The 13889-nt window shown below is 48.0% G+C and overlaps 1 protein-coding gene across 1 annotated transcript; it reads left to right on the top strand.

Moving 5' to 3' along the window:
• The first annotated feature begins 937 nt into the window (after nucleotides 1-937).
• LOC135638101 (MDIS1-interacting receptor like kinase 2-like) lies at nucleotides 938-5006 on the top strand. Its single transcript, XM_065151056.1, has 2 exons — nucleotides 938-4354; nucleotides 4432-5006. The coding sequence occupies exons 1-2, from the start codon at nucleotides 1066-1068 to the stop codon at nucleotides 4791-4793; spliced, it is 3651 nt and encodes a 1216-aa protein (XP_065007128.1). The 5' UTR covers nucleotides 938-1065; the 3' UTR covers nucleotides 4794-5006.
• Nucleotides 5007-13889: the final 8883 nt, after the last annotated feature.

The following is a 13889-nucleotide window of genomic DNA, read 5'->3' as shown; positions in this document are numbered from 1 at the left end:
TTTAGTAAAATATTTAAAATAATAATTTTTATGTGTCATGATCGAGTATATCTAGTATAATCATCCATAACCACAAAAGCATATTTGTTACCTCATACACTTATGATATTAATATATTCATGCGAGATTAATTATAAGATTCTTGAATAATCTCTAATTAAATATAATCCTTTTGTATATTATCTCATATAAACTTAAAGAATATATATATATATATATATATATATATATATATATATATATATATATATATATATATATATTCATCCTCTCCAAAAATCCTATAGAGTATCCTCTTTCATATTTTATAGAAAATCTTCAATTTAAAGATACATAACATATTTATAAAATAATTAAATCTTAATTTTTAGTGTTTATGTGTCACAAAGTGTTAGCTAAAATATCATGAGTTTTCCAAAAGCTAACCCTTCTTGCCATAATTTAGTCTGTTAAGGCTTTAGTTCAACTGCCTATCCAATAAATTCTAGTAATGTTTCATAAAGTTAGACTCAAAAGAATCTACTTGGTAAGTATTTTTTTTAATTTTTTAATTAGATTATATGATGGACAAAGAATTCTCTACATTTTTCAGATTTTTCAGATTAGATTTTTCATCATATTGAATTTATGTGAAAATAATCTCTACATTTAGAGGTAAAGTGGTGTATATTAGTTCTCTTTAAATCCTGTATTAATAGAAACCCAGTACAATGGATCTGTCGAGAAAAAAAAAAAAAATATATATATATATATATATATATATATATATATATATATATATATATATATATATATATATATTTGTGATCTTCACAGGATGTGTTCAATTAGATAGGATGTGAATAATCCAGCAAAAAGCCGCCACATCCACTATTAACTGTCGCCCTCTCCGTTAAAGAGAGTCCAAAGACCTTCACTAATTCCACAGTTGGAAAAATTGGTCATGGAAGTTTATTCAAATCAGAAAGCAAATGATTTCACACCCTCGTCCTCTTCCTCCCCTCAGCCTTATATCTTCCTCCGCCACCGTGTGGCTACAGCAACCTCCATTTTCTTCAGTCAGCCATGAAGCTGATCCATGCCCCAACTCCCCTCCTCAACCTTCTCTTCCTCCTCTTCTCCTTCTCGCCTTCGAACACCGCAGCAGAAACAGAAACGCAAGCTCTTCTAGCGTGGAAATCCAGCCTGCTCCAGCCTGACTCTCTTGCCTCATGGTCCCTCGCCAACTCCACCACCCCATGCGAGTGGTTCGGCGTTCGCTGCGACTCCGGCGGCAGCGTCGTCGTGCAGCTGAGTTTACCGTATTCCAACCTCGTCGGCACTCTCGGTAACTTGGATTTCTCCTCTTTGCCCAACCTCACAACTCTCGATCTCAGCTACAATAACCTCGCCGGCGCCGTCCCTTCCAACATCTCTGCTCTGTCCAAACTCACCTCATTAGACCTCAGCAGTAACAACTTCAGCGGATCCATTCCGCGGGAGATTGGGCAGCTGTCGGAGCTCCTCGAGCTCCGTCTCGACAACAACAGCTTGGGCGGAGGGATACCCTACCAGCTTAGCGGTCTGCAGAAGGTGCAGCTCCTCGACCTCGGATCCAATTACTTGGAAACACCGGACTACTCCAATTTCACCGGCATGCCTTCTTTGACATACCTCGATCTGTTCCTCAACAGCCTGACAGAAGAGTTCCCTCCGTTCATACTGAAATGCACCAACTTAACATACCTTGACCTCTCAGAGAACAGATTCACAGGTCCAATCCCAGAGTCATTGGCTATCAACTTAGTAAGCCTCGAGTACCTGAATCTTTCATTCAATTCCTTTGAAGGAGTAATTCCAGCCTCTCTTACTAAGCTACCGCGGCTTCGAGACCTTCGCCTGGGAGGAAACAACCTCGTCGGAGGGGTGCCGGCGACTCTAGGATCCATTTCCAGCCTTCGAGTTCTTGAGCTTTACAACAATTCATTGGGTGGACCGATTCCACCTTCGCTAGGTCAGCTCCAGAAGCTGGAACGCCTCGACATCAAATTGGCAGGACTGAACTCCACCATCCCTCCTGAACTCGGCAACTGTACCAATCTGAACTACATAGAACTGTCTACCAATCGGCTCGAGGGAGAATTTCCAGGTTCCTTTGTGAAGCTCACCAAAATGAGGGAGTTCGGGATCTCCTCCAACTCGCTTTCCGGCAAGATCCCGTCGGACTTCTTCGGTAGTTGGCCTCAGCTTATTTCCTTTCAGGTGCAGAACAACTCCATCACTGGGCGGATTCCCTCGGAGATTGGACTAGCGAAGAATCTGACATTACTCTTCCTCTACACCAACAATCTTTCCGGTCCAATTCCGGTGGAGATTGGGAATTTGGTGAACTTGTTCCAGTTGGATCTGTCAGAGAACTCGCTGACGGGTACAATCCCTTCGACAATCGGCAACCTCACGAACTTATCTGTCTTGAATCTCTTCTACAACAATCTCACCGGCTCGATCCCGGAGGAGATCGGAAACATGACGGCACTGGCTAGCATTGACCTCAACACCAACAATTTAGAGGGGGAGCTGCCAGGTACCATCGCTGAGCTTCCAAACCTTGCTTCTCTATCCGTCTTCACCAACAACCTCGCTGGTAGCATCCCCCGAGACCTCGGACAGAATGGCCTGTTGCAGAACGTCAGGTTCTCGAACAATTCCTTCTCCGGTGAACTGCCTCGAGGATTGTGCACCGGCTTCGCCCTTCACCACCTCCTGGTGAATAGCAACAATTTCTCCGGCTATTTGCCGTCTTGTTTGCGGAATTGCTCGAGTCTGCTTCGAGTCCGATTGGACTGGAACCACTTCAGTGGGAACTTAGAAGAAGCTTTCGGAGTACACCCCGACCTTGTTTACTTAGACCTCACTGGAAACCAGTTGACTGGCACGCTCTTGCCGGACTGGGCAGAGTGCAAAAACCTCACTTACTTGCACGTAGACGGCAATAGCATCTCCGGTGACATTCCCGCAGCATTGGGAAACATGACCAAACTACAAGATCTGAGCTTGGCGTCAAACTATGTGGCAGGAGGCATCCCACCTGAAATCGGGAAATTGGAGTTCTTATTTAAGCTCAACTTGAGCAGCAACATGTTAACAGGTTCGATTCCTTCAGAGCTAGGAGAGCTTGATCCACTAACACATCTTGATCTATCAGGAAATGAACTCACTGGCCGAGTCACTGCGGAGCTCGCTAATCTGAACGACCTGTTGTTGTTGGATCTGAGCATGAATAAGTTGAGAGGGGAGATACCATATCAGATAGGAAACTTGAATTCTCTCCAAATTCTGTTAGACTTGAGTAGCAATTCTCTCTCTGGGACGATACCATCAAATCTTGGGAAGCTGACGAGGCTGCAAAAGCTCAACATCTCCCATAACAATCTTTCAGGTGAAATCCCAGATTCTTTATCAGAAATGGTCAGCCTGGAATCTGTGGACTTCTCCTACAACAATTTCACAGGTCCGATTCCAGAAGGAGGTGCTTTCCGGAATGCGTCTTTCGAAGCCTATGTGGGTAATCTGGGGCTATGCGGAGATGTGAAAGGCTTACTTTCTTGTTTCTCTACCTCCGTTGAAGTTTCTCACAAGCATCACAAACGACTCGTCATCGCGATCGTTGTTCCAGTTGTGGGGGTGTTGGTGTTGGCGGCCACAGTCATAACGATCATGCTATTATGCAGGGATGACCCTCGAGAGAAGCTTGAGATGGAGAAAGCAGCCAGGGAAAGTTCCGAGTCATCGATATGGGAAAGAGAATGCAAGTTCACTTTCATGGACATTGCGAATGCGACGGGCAACTTTGACGAAGCTTGCTGCATTGGAAGAGGACGATTCGGAAGCGTCTACAAGGCGGAGCTGCCGACAGGGCAGGTAGTTGCTGTGAAGCGTTTTCACGTTGCGCATTCTGAAGAGATGGTGAACATGTATCAGAAGAGCTTCGACAACGAGATCGCAGCTCTCACAGAGGTCAGACACCGAAACATCGTGAAGCTGCACGGGTTCTGCTCGAAGAGCGGATACATGTACTTGGTGTACGAGTACGTCAGCAGGGGTAGCTTGGGGGAGGTGCTGCATGGGGAGGAAGGGGGGACGAAACTGGACTGGGCGATGAGAGTGAAGGTTGTACACGGGTTGGTTCATGCCTTGGCCTATCTGCACCACGATTGCTCCCTGCCGATCGTGCATCGTGATGTCTCGGTGAACAACATCTTGCTGGAGTCGGATTTCGAGCCTCGTTTGTCCGATTTCGGAACAGCGAAGTTGTTGAACCCTGATTCTTCCAATTGGACCACTGTTGCTGGATCCTACGGCTACATGGCTCCAGGTAACAACACCTCTTCCATTCTCATACTGCATTCACCTGGACATTATATGATTCAACCTGATGAACTTGTTTTGCAGAGCTCGCTTACACAATGAGGGTGACAGAGAAATGCGATGTCTACAGCTTTGGGGTTGTAGCACTGGAAGTCCTGATGGGGAAGCACCCACGGGAACTCATTTCCTCTCTGCCTTCGTTGCCGGAAGGAAAAGAATTGTTGCTGAAGGAAACGCTGGACCAACGATTGCCTGCTCCGGCCGGCCAGTTAGCAGAGGAGGTCGTCTTCATCGTGAAGGTGGCACTGGCGTGCATTAGCAGCAATCCATCGTCGCGTCCTTCCATGCGTTTCGTCGCGCAGGAGATATCTGCTCAAACCCAAGCTTGCATTCGTCAGCCGTTCGAAACGATTACAATCGGCATGCTAAATGGTTTTCAGGAATGATGAATTAATCGAGCTGTAAGAGAAGAAATTGTTTTGGCTGAGGGAAGAAGAAGAGGATGTGCAGACAGTATATGTGCAGCAGTACAGTTTGGTATTTCATTTTCTTTTGTATACTTGTATAGATTGGATGTGTCACAAATCCTGTCAAAGAAAAATGTTTTGTATTTAAGGAACATATCTCACATCATTCATGAAAATGCTTAGTCTCGAGAATTTTTAGTTTTTTATGTTCAAAAGATTCAGAATAATTCAGCTTTTACTTTATATCTTTGGTCCGCTTAAAACCACGACCTCTAATTTGGGTGGTGATAGGACGTATTTTGACCCTATGTGAATCACCGACAAACGTTGCAAACCGACACAATATCGTACGCCTTCATAACCGCGGGGTGTATGACACATCAAACTCCAACGGTGCGACTATGCGGCCTAACCACCCCAAGGGCTGGGAGCGGTGTCGTCTGTTGTTAGGGCAGTGTCGTCTGACATCGCTCAAGTACCCCCGAAGATGCCACCTCATCAGAGAGGTTATTCCGCCCCAGAGTCAACGGCCATGCCAAACCAGGGCCCAACCAATTCCTGAATGCAGGTATAAATACCCCTAACCTGATCCAGGAAAAGGGGGAGGGGAGAAAGATCAATTGATCACTCCACAGACTTGTTCGTCAGAGGGGCCTCGTCGGGTGATCCTGACGAGGGCCATTTTTGTAGGAAAATATGGCCATCTCACGAAGACGAGCTGCCAACCATCCCGGAGAAGGAGAGACGCAGCACGGTATACATAGCGCCCGAATTAGCACACCAAGGAACACTGAACAACACCCCGTTGTGAGGGCCCGGTCGACCTCGGCATCCAGCTCGGCCGGTAGAAGACTCCCAACATTGACCCGTGGACCAGGTCGTGCTGGCTCATCAGCCACGACACATTTGTTCACTAACATTTTGACACTAGAAGGAGGGCCATGTTGTAGGAGCATCCCGTGGGAGCTCTCCCCGAGGGAGAACTATCGGTCGATCACCCTTCTGTCAGGCCTGGAGATTAGCCCCTCCCCATCCTTCGAGATGAGGGGATCCCGGTCTTGACACTAGATCGCTACTGGCGCCCATTCCTAGACTTACCACGGGACCCTCGATCGTGTCGCTCGAGGCGTTCCTCAGCCTGACCAAGCAAGTACAAGCGATGGTAGGGATGATGGAGATGCTCGTCCCGCTTATTCCCCTTTCATGCAGCTAGCAGCTCCCTCGATTGACCCGACCCGGTAGAGGCCGAGCAGGGAGTAGGTCAGGACGGGAGAAGCCCGAGACCAAACGACGGACCCAAGAGGTCTGCCCGAGCAGAGCATACTCGTACCCTGCCGAGTCACACTACCCCACTTCGAGCATGATACCGTATCATCCGACTCAACGGACGACTCGCTTAGGGCCCAATTGTCCCAGGTCAACTAACGTTTGGATGCGTTCCAGCATGAGTTTGAAAAATCGTGGGATGAGTCCAGCGAAGGAAGCTCGGGTGGGTCCCCTTTCACTCAGAAAGTACAGGACAAGCTGGTACCTCTCAACTTCAGGCTGCTGACATTGGAGACATACGATGGCGGCTCCGATCCCACGGAGCACATCTTTGCATTCCAGGCTCAGTTGGCCCTCTTTGGCACCTCCGATGCATTGATGTGCTAGGCATTTCCGACCACTCTAAGGGGACCGGCATGAGCATGGTTCAGCTGGCTAGGCCAACACTCGGTCTCATCCTTCGACCAACTCACCGGGGAGTGTGAGCAGAACTTCCTCGCCAGTGCGCGACCTAGGCCTTCCATGGCCACCTTGCTTGCGCTATCCCAGCACGAAGACGAGTCGCTCTCTTAGTTCGTGGCATGCTTTGCCACTAAGATCCAGGGATTCCCGGATGCTCACTCCTCTCTTATCATGGAGGCATTTTTGATGGGCGTGAAGCTTTCAAGGTTCTTCTGGTCAATGATCAAGAGGCCGCTAGTAGCCATCCTCGAGATGCTCTAGCGCGCCGACCAGTACATCATCGCCAAAGCTTTGGTGGTGGAAAAGCGCATGAATAGCTAGAGGCCAAGGGTGGGACAATCCTAGGGAACAACTTCAGCAGCCCCGGTGCAACCCCGCCAGAGGCCCGATTGACAAGAGCCACTGCTCCCGAGGCCTCCGCCTCTCCGTCTGAACATGTTCCACTGGGACTACGACCACGACACGGAAGATTACCATGACTGTTATGATCCTTTTATTTTTCCTGTGCTTTCCTTTTATTTTCTGCGTATTTATTAAATCTGTTTAGTTTAGTTAAAGTCGGAACTCTATAAATAGAGATGTAACTGCTTCTTTTAAATCATCTATGAAAAATATTATTTTGTCTTTTAACAAACCCTAGGAGGCCAATCAAGGAGGCCGATCCCCTCGAAGCGATCAAGGAGGCCGATCCCCTCGAAGTGATCATCCCCTTTCTCTTCTTCTTTTTTAGGATAAGACTTTAGGGTCTTATCATTTGGTATCAGAGCGACGATCCTTGGCGTTTCCGCTGCAACGTAACTAGAAAAAAAAAAAAAAAAAAATGGAAAGGAAGAGAGAAAGGAGAGAGAGAGAAGAAGAAGAAGCCGCAGCCAGCCCACCGCCGCCCCTGCTCTCCGGCAGGCCGCGCCCTCCCGTGCTGCCTCCTTTCCACCGTCGGCGCTGCTTCCCAGCCGATCGACCAACGCCGCCGCTGCCCCCCAGCCGGCGACCTCTCCTCGCTTTCCCGTCTCGCTCGAGCGAGAAGGATCCCCAGCGCCGTCTCCCTGCTAACGGACCACCCCTTCGTCGTTGAGACTCTCGGCGGCGCTGCCCTAATTTCTCTGCCACCGTGCCCCCCCCGGGTCGCAGCCGCAGCCTCCGGTTGCCCCCCTCTTCACGGCGACCGAAACAGGGCAACTCACCGCTGCTGCCCTTGTTTCCAGCCGCGACTCCACCAGCCGCGCCTCCTCCAGCACTCCTCCTTCCCTCGAGTGCCGTTGCCGCCCAGCCGACCCATCACCGCTGTGGGCCACCGTGCGACGACCGCCGCTGGCCTCCCAGCTGTCGCCGCTCCACCTTGCTCTGCATCTAACCGAAACAGAGCACACTTGCTCTGCCCTTGTTTCAGCCGCGCCACATTGCTCTGCATCTAACCTAAACAGAGCACACTTGAGCTGCCCTTATTTCAGCCGCGCCACAGTCGCGTGGATTCCCTTGCTGCTGCCGGCCGTCGCCACCGTCGCTGCTACTGCCCAGCTACTGTACAGATGCCCTTGACTAGATATCAGAAATAAGAACTGGGGATTACCGACTTGCAATCGTACACAATGACAACCGATAACTCAGTGAAGGCACAAATGGAAGCGTTAGAAACCAGAATTGAAAACCGGCTACAAGAAACTCTTCATGATTTCAAAAAGAGCTTGTTGGAGCACTTTAGCGGGTTTCAACAAGATGGAAACTCAAGATCTATGCTGAATAAATCGAGAGATACAGGAAAATGGCCCCAGGATGGTGACACACACTACCCACGTATCAGGGTAGAATTTCCACGATGGGAAGATGGGGATCCGACCAGTTGGACCTCTAGGGCGGAAAATTTTTTTCGTTTTCACAGAACTCTAGAAGAATCCAAGGTAGAAGTGGTCTCAATCCAGCTCGATGGAGATGCAATCCAGTGGTATGATTGGTACGAAACTTGCCATGGAATTCCTTCGTGGGAGCAGTTTAAAAGAGGACTTCTTGTTCGCTTTGGCCCATCCGAATATGAGAATGTTGATGACCAACTCGCGAAAATTCGTCAGACTTCTACAGTGTTGGAATATCAGAGTAGATTTGAAAGATTGTCCAACCAAGCTAGAGATTGGTCAGAACGACAACTTCTGGGTACATTTATTGAAGGGCTTATTCCCGAGATCCGGTGTGAGGTTAAGGCTCGTCAACCTCGTACTATGATGGCTGCGATTTCATTTGCACGCCTACATGAAGAAAAAATCAGTGTGGAATGTCGTCGAAACAGAGGTGCCAATAAACAGGTGATTAGCAGGCAACCTACCTCATCTACTCCTAGTCGAAACTATAACACTAGCAAACTAACCCAAGAAGAACTCAAAGAAAGGTTAGTGAAGGGTTTGTGCTGGCATTGCGATGAAAAGTGGAGTAAGGAGCATCGATGCAAACAAGGAAGACTTTTGATGATTGAACCGATCGAGGAGGAATCAGAAATAGAAGTATCAGATTCCGATCATGAAGAAGTGGAAACTAATGATGATGTTGAAGCCGTCACACATACAATGCATGCATTGGCTGGCTACTCTAATCCACAAACTATGAAAATTGGGGGAACTCTGAAACACCAGTCTGTCATTGTTTTGATTGATACAGGTAGCACTAATAATTTTATGGATAGGAAAATTGTAGCCCGATTAGCTTATCACAACAAATGTTGTGACAAATTTGAAGTCAAGGTCGCCGATGGACGGATTTTAACCTGTGACAGCAAGTGCTCAAAGATAAAACTAATTTTGCAAGGTCAAGAATTATTTGTGGATTTCTTTTTATTACCCTTGGAAGACTATGAAGTGGTGCTCGGAATTGAATGACAATCAACCCTAGGTGATGTCCCTTGGAATTTTTCTAAACTGATTATGAAGTTCTTTATTAATGGAAGACAGGTGACACTCAAAGGAAGACGTGGAGGTAAGGTTACAACTATCACCAGCCATCGGATGGAGCGGGTCCTTCGGAAGACACACACCAGATTTTTGGTGCAATTGCATAACATTGAAAAGGACATGACAGTGAACATTCCGACTGGAAATATTGAATCATTGCTAACAGAGTTTGCGGATATATTTGCAGAGCCACACGGACTTCCACCTCTTAGATGTCATGATCATCGGATCCCACTATTACCCGAGAAGGCACCAACCAATGTCCGACCGTATAGATATCCACATTTCCAAAAGGTAGAGATGGAGAGGATTGTCATAGAGATGCTCAAAACAAGAGTTATACGAGCTAGTGTTAGCCTATATTCTTCCCCAGTCTTACCAGTCAGAAAGAAGGACGGCTCATGGCAGATGTGTGTCGACTATCGAGCACTTAACATCATTACAGTGAAAGATAAATATCCTATTCCAGTAGTGGATGAACTATTGGATGAATTTGGAGGAGCACAGGTCTTCACTAAATTGGACCTACGATCAGGCTATCATCAAATCAGAGTACATGAAAGGGATGTTCAGAAAACTGCCTTCAGGACACATAATGGCCATTATGAGTTTCTAGTAATGCCTTTTGGGTTAACTAATGCACCCTCTACTTTCCAGAGTTTAATGAATGATATATTTCGGGCTCATCTTCGTAAGTTTGTTTTGGTTTTCTTTTATGATATTTTAATATATAGTCATTCCCTAGAAAGTCATTTATTACATTTACGAACTGTCTTTAATATTCTTCGTGAGTATGGTCTTTTTGTCAAGAAATCCAAGTACAGTTTTGGGCAACCTGAGGTTGAGTACCTCGGCCATATCATATCTCAAAAGGGTGTCGCAGTTGATCTTTCAAAAATCCAAGTGATGACAGACTATCCAATTCCAAAGTCAATCAAAGCTTTAAGGGGGTTCTTGGGACTAACTGGCTATTATCGAAAGTTTGTGAAGAATTATGGCAAAATTAGTGCCCCCTTGATGTCACTTCTAAAGAAAAATACATTCAGATGGTCAGAAGAGGCAACTCAGGCATTTCAATTCTTGAAAACTGTAATGTCTACTACACCCGTGCTGGCTTTACCCGATTTTAACAAGATGTTTGTGATTGAATCTGATGCTTTTGGAGCTGGAATAGGGGTTGTATTAATGCAGGAAGGTCGGCCTATCGCTTATGCTAGTAAGGCTTTTTTCCCTTCCCATTTGAGTTTATCTATTTATGACAAGGAGATGCTAGCCATAATACATGCAGTCAAAGTGGAGACCTTACCTAATTGGTCAACGGTTTCAAATACGCACCGATCACAAAGGCCTCAAATATTTTCTAGAGCAAAAGATTTCTTCTCCAGAGCAACAGAAATGGATCTCAAAGCTACTGGGATTCGATTATGAGATCATTTATAAAAAGGGGAGTGAGAATTTAATAGCAGATGCCCTCTCACGCCTTCCACAACAAGCTGATAAACACCGAAGTGAACGAGAATTCACTGTAGGTGATTGGGTTTTCCTTTGTCTTCAACCCTACAAGCAAACTTCCATAAAGGTCTGATCTTCCATGAAGCTATCTCCTCGGTTTTTTGGATCTTATGAGGTATTAGAATGCATTGGACCAGTGGCCTACCGCTTGGATTTGCCTGCTAGCTCTAAACTACATCCAGTCTTTCATGTTGCATGCCTTAAAAGGAAATTGGGTGAAGATGCAATAGTGCAGTGCCACTTGCCAGACACTTCTACTACTGGGGAAGTTCAAACTCAACCACAAGTCATACTTGATCGACGAGTTGTAATGTACCGCAAACATCCTATAACTGAAGTGCTGGTGCAATGGGCCAACTTACCAAAGGAAGATGCCACTTGGGAGTCCTACAACATGCTAAAGGAGAAGTTTCCATAATTTGATGCTGCTCAGCCTTGAGGACAAGGCTGAATTGAAGGAGGCGGGATTGTTATGATCCTTTTATTTTTCCTATGCTTTCCTTTTATTTTCTGCGTATTTATTAAATCTGTTTAGTTTAGCTAAAGTCGGAACTATATAAATAGAGATGTAACTGCTTCTTTTCGATCATCTATGAAAAATATTATTCTGTCTTTTGACAAACCCTAGGAGGCCGATCCCCTCGAAGCGATCAAGGAGGCCGATCCCCTCGAAGTGATCAAGGAGGCCGATCCCCTCGAAGTGATCATCCCCTTTCTCTTCTTCTTTTTTATGATAAGACTTTAGGGTCTTATCAATGACTTCCATAATCAAAGCGAGGACTTCATTCGAAAGGGTCACCTCGGGCGCTATCTTGAGGAACCCTGAGAAGTAACTCCATGTCCCAGGGGACCCATCAAAAGATGCCTCATCATCCAAAATCTCACGCCAAAAAGCCACTCACGACAAGAGGTCCATAGGCTCTCCAGATCGGTTCCCGACCTACGACTCGCTGGCCCAGCCCTCGCCCGAGCCTCTCCAGATTGGTTCCCTACCTACGGCTCACCGGCCCAGCTCTTGCTCGAGCCTCTCCAGATCAGTTCCCGACCTACAGCTCGTCGGGCCAGCTCTTGCCCGAGCATCTCCAGATCGGTTCCCGACCTACGGGTTGTCGGCCCAGCTCTTGCCCGAGCCTCTCCAGATTGGTTCCCGACCTATGGCTCGTCGGCCTAGCTCTTGCCCAAGCCTCTCCAGATCGCTCCCAACTAGCGACCCGTCAATGCCCCAAGCTCGATTCTTGCCCGGGTCGCTCCAAATTGCTCCCGACGAGCGACCCGTCAGCACTCAATTCGGAGCCGAGCTCACAACTCGGTCCCCAGATTCAATTTGGAGTCGAGCTCACAACTCGGTCCCCAGATTCAATTCGGAGCCGAGCTCACACCTCGGTCCCCAAACTCTATTCGAACCCGAGCTCACAACTTGGTCCTCAGATTCAATTCGGAGCCGGGCTCACAACTCGGTCCCCAGATTCTATTCGGAGTCGAGCTCACAACTCAGTCCCCAGATTCAGTTTGGAGCCGAGCTCACACCTTGGTCCCCAGACTCAATTCGAAACTGAGCTCATAAACTCGACCCCCAGACTCGAATCGGAACTTAACTTATTCAGTCCCCAATCCAATTCAGAGTCAAATATACCCACTCGGCCCCCGGATCTAGCTCCCATCCGAGTCATGCTAAATCGCTCTCGGTTTATGACCCACCGGCACCGAAACTGAAACCGAGCTTAATCGCTCGGCCCCCAGGTTCATTTTCTGCTCGGGTCGATCCAGTTTGCTCCCGATAGGCGACCTGCCAGCAGCGAAACCTGAGCACGAGTATAAACCACTCGGCCCACAGGTCTAGATCTGATGCCCAAGTCACATCTTGGCCTAATCCAATGCCCGAGCCACGCCTCGCGGCCAGTATAATGCCCGAGTCACATCTCAGCTCGATCCAATTCTGGAGCCATGCCTCGCAACTAATCTAATGCCCGAGCCACACATTTCGACCATCCAACGCTAGAGTCATATCTCGACCAAATTCAGCATTTGAGCCATGCACATCAGCCATCCAACGCCCGAGCCACGCATCTCGGCCAAATCCAGCATCCAAGCCACGAACATCGGCCATCCAATGCCCGAATCACATCTCGGCCAAGTCCAGCATCTGAGCCACACATATCAACCATCCAACGCCCGAGTCGCATCTTAGCCATCCAGCATCTGAGCCATGCACCTCGGCCAAATCTAGCGTCCAAGCCACACACCTCGACCATCCAACGCTCGAGTCGCATCTTGGCCAAATCTAGCGTTCGAGCCATGCACATCGGCCATCCAACGCCTGAGTCACTCATCTCGACCAAATCTAGCATCCAAGCCACGCACATCGGCCATCCAATGCCCGAGTCACATCTCGGCCAAACCCAGCGTCCGAGCCAAGAACCTCGACCATCCAACACCTGAGTCATACCTCGGCAAAATCCAGTGTCTGAGCCACGCACCTCGGCCATCCAACGCCCGAGTCGCATCTCGGCCAAATCCAGCGTTTGAGCCACGCACCTCGGCCAAATCTAGCATCCAAACCATGCACCTCGGCCATCCAACGCCCGAGTCTCATCTCGTCCAAATCTAGCGTCCAAGCCACGCACCTCGGCCATCCAACACCCAAGTCGCATCTCGGCCAAATCCAGCGTCTGAGCCATGCACCTCGGACAAATCCAGCGTCTGAGCCATGCACCACGGCCATCCAATGCCCGAGTCACATCTCGGCCAAATCCAGCGTCTAAGCCATGCACCTCGGCCAAATCTAGCGTCCAAGCCACGCACCTCAACCATCCAATGCTTGAGTCGCATCTTGGCCAAATCTAGTGTCCAAGCCATGCACCTCGGCCATCCAACGCCCGAGTCACATCTCGACCATATCCAG

This window comes from Musa acuminata, chromosome BXJ3-5, assembly GCF_036884655.1.
Source record: "Musa acuminata AAA Group cultivar baxijiao chromosome BXJ3-5, Cavendish_Baxijiao_AAA, whole genome shotgun sequence".
Classification (NCBI taxonomy): domain Eukaryota; kingdom Viridiplantae; phylum Streptophyta; class Magnoliopsida; order Zingiberales; family Musaceae; genus Musa; species Musa acuminata.
The sequence above is the reverse complement of the archived record's forward strand: the minus strand, read 5'-3'. Positions and strand labels throughout refer to the sequence as shown.